The sequence below is a fragment of the Arachis stenosperma genome, chromosome 10 (genome assembly GCF_014773155.1).
Source record: "Arachis stenosperma cultivar V10309 chromosome 10, arast.V10309.gnm1.PFL2, whole genome shotgun sequence".
NCBI classification, from domain to species: Eukaryota; Viridiplantae; Streptophyta; class Magnoliopsida; order Fabales; family Fabaceae; genus Arachis; species Arachis stenosperma.
The window spans coordinates 25,348,582-25,351,953 of NC_080386.1; the positions used below are offsets into that span (position 1 = coordinate 25,348,582).

Below are 3,372 nucleotides of genomic sequence, written 5' to 3' on the forward strand. Positions count from 1 at the left end.
CCGATCTTAAGAAGGAGCGTCAGTTGCTTGTGGAAGGTTATAGGAGCTCGTGGAAAAGGACTGGTTGTACACTGATGGCAGATGGCTGGACTGATCAAAGGTAGCATACGTTAATTAATTTTCTAGTTTATTGTCCTGCTGGTATGTCATTTGTTAAGTCTGTTGATGCTTCTGATATGATAAAAACTGCCGATACCTTGTTTAAATTGTTTGCTGAGAAAAAGAAATTGTTCGACCAGGAGTAACACGTTTTGCTACTGTTTTCATTACTTTGAAAAGTATATATGATCATAAAGAAGACTTGCAATCATTGGTGATTGACAAATATTTTACTTCTCATAAATTATCCAAGAGTGTCAATGGAAGATGGTTAGTTCAATTATCTTGGATAGTAAGTTTTGGGAGGATTGTTTTACTACTGTTATGCTTGTTGGTCCTCTAATTAAGTTATTGAGGCTTGTTGATGCTGATGAGAAACCTTCTCTAGGTATCGTGTATGCGGGCATGCAAAGAGCCAAAATTAATATCAAGACAATGTTTAGAAATAGAAAATCTGCATACACACCTTATACAAGTATCTTAAAAATGCGGTGGGATAAGCATTTGAAGCGTGACCTCCATGCAGCAACATACTTTTTGAATCCAGATTACTTCTATAGTGAGGGGTTTGTTGAGAAAGCAAATATCTTGAGGTCTTTGCTTGATTTATTTGATATTGAAACTCTTTGCGATGACTTGGTCGCCGCAATGCAAGAGATACAGTTGTATCGAGATCGAAAAGGAAGTTTTGGAAGGGAAAGTGCATTGAAAGCAATTAAGAGACTTGAACCTGGTAAGTATTTATATTTCTATGTTCAATTTACTTTGAATATTTTTTAAATATTGAATGAGAATTGATGGTTGAATTACATATTCTGGTAGGTGAATGGTGGAGGCTACATGGTGGGAGTGCTCCTAACTTGCAAAAAATGGCAATTCGTCTTCTTCATCAAACATCTTCATCATCCGGCTGCAAGAAGAACTGGAGCCTCTTTGAACAAATCCATTCAAAGAGGAGGAACCGATTAGAGCATCAAAGGCTAAGTGACATTGTTTATGTCACTTATAATCTACGCCTTCAATCTAGAATGCATCGCAAGAAGAAGAATTATGATCCAATTGACATTCAAAGCATTGACACAGTAGATTTTTGGATAATGCCGGATGAAGGTGATCCTGAATTTACTAATGGAGACATCGAAGGCATTGAAAATTTAATTTATATGGATAATGCTATGCCTTCATATCCTACAGGTGATTGAAATAGCAAAACTTGTTTCATTTCCTCTCAATATCTGATGTAAAGTTGTAACTTTAATTTTTTCTTGGTTTTCTATTTTATTTTATTAGATGGAGGAGATGTGGAACTTGATGTGGATTTCCCTAATGTTGCTGATTCTTCAAATACAGCTTCTTTTGGTGGTACTTCTGATGATGGTGGCTTTGGATTACCTGTTTATGATGGAGATGTTGGAACACTTTTAGTAATTGTATCTTTTGAATGTAGAACATTATGGATTTGTGATTATGTACGTTTTATTTTTTGTTTACTTATAAACTTTGATGTTTGAAGTTGTTTGTGAACCTCTAATATTAAGTAATGGATAATTTATTATGTGAAATATTAAATTTTATTAAGTTAGAGATCATTGAATTTATATACTTAAGATTATTTTAAGTTTTTTAATAATTTTATTTAATATTTAATTAAACCGGTTGAATTTCGGTCAAACCAATAAACTATTGAACCAGTGACCTCACCGGTTTATTGACCGGTCCGGTTCTCGTAACTTTGCGAATACCTATCCAAAATCTATAATTCAATTTTATTAGTATGCGAGTCGGATTCGATAACCTTATAGATGAAATAATAGCCGTAATTTTTAGATTCGATTTAGATAAATACTATAGATAAATGAATCGAATTCGATTCATAAACATTTCTACATCAAATGATATTTAAAATTAGAAAACTATTTAATATTAGGGAATTTTTTGTTTCCTAATTAAATGGGTGCATGTGTCTTTTTCTTTTTAAGAAAAAACCTAAAAAAATAAATTTTATGTGAGCTCTTTAATTTATTATTTTTACTTTTATTTACATAGCAACTGGCCAAAATTTTAAGGACATCGATAGAAATACAACCAAGTTGTATTATTAGTGTAGACTGTGCAGTAGTGGCACAAAGACAATAATACACGTGACTATACTTGAGGTAGGTACACAGTGCACACACAAAAAAGAAGGGAAAATGTTGAACAAACAAAGATCGAGAAGGGAAATTAATTACGAAATTAAACAAGAAGAGGAAGAAAATAAAAACCCACATGAATACATGATATTGATATTTCGTTTTTTTAATAAAATATTTTGACGATATTGTCAGATTTTGTTTGGAGTACTTGTTTGTTCAGATTATTTACAATAAAAATAATTTAATTTTTTATTAGATACATACATGTGTTAAAATGCTAATTTTAAATGTCAAATAATAAATTTTACTTTAATATAAGTGTTTTAAGACATGACAACAAAATTCTAATTTTTTATATCCACTAGCAGATCAAAACAATTGACAACATAAGGGAATCACGTTCTACTCCCTTCTAAAATGTGCATACTTATGATACATTAAAAATAATTTACCCGAAACTTATTTGGTCTGGTTGTTAATACACGCAAGATCTTAACAACCTAATATTTCACATTAAAAACAGTACGATGCTTATTTAAAAAGTGATTGGTATAATATTTAACAAACAGAAATATTTAATGATAACAAAATATTACTTATGTATTAAAATTAGTTATTATTTATTGTTATATAAATATATATATAATTTGATTAATTTTTAGTATATATTTTATAAAAATATTACTATATATTAAAATTAATTATTAAATATATAAATATATATTGTATACGAATAACTAATATATATTTACAGTGATTAAATATTTAATTATTAAAATTAAAATTATAAGGCCATGCATCAACAGCTGTTATTTCGGGCACAATGGTACGGATATAATGTGGAAAATTCACCACCACATTTTATATAAAAATAAATCTGAAAACTATTCAATACAAACCTCTCTCTTGAGAATTGAGATACGGCATAGGAGCGCATCCCTACTACATTCAATTGATAACGATATTACTAAATTGTCCTTGAGCGAACGTACATATATGTGTCCAAATGTATAAAATATAATCTTTGGTAATTATGATTTGTAGTCAAAATATCAACACGTTGAGGTCGTGGTGGCTTAATTATGATTTGTGCATTTTGGAAGACAGTGGGGTTGGTTGGTGTGTTTTCTTAATTAAT

General features: G+C 30.1%; 1 protein-coding gene across 1 annotated transcript; it reads left to right on the forward strand.

The window, feature by feature from the left end:
* Positions 1 to 423: 423 nt before the first annotated feature.
* Positions 424 to 1,630, forward strand: LOC130956898 (uncharacterized). Its single transcript, XM_057883839.1, has 4 exons — positions 424 to 832; positions 922 to 1,293; positions 1,390 to 1,529; positions 1,613 to 1,630. Exons 1-4 carry the CDS (start codon positions 424 to 426, stop codon positions 1,628 to 1,630), a joined length of 939 nt encoding a protein of 312 aa, XP_057739822.1.
* The last annotated feature ends 1,742 nt before the right edge of the window (positions 1,631 to 3,372 follow it).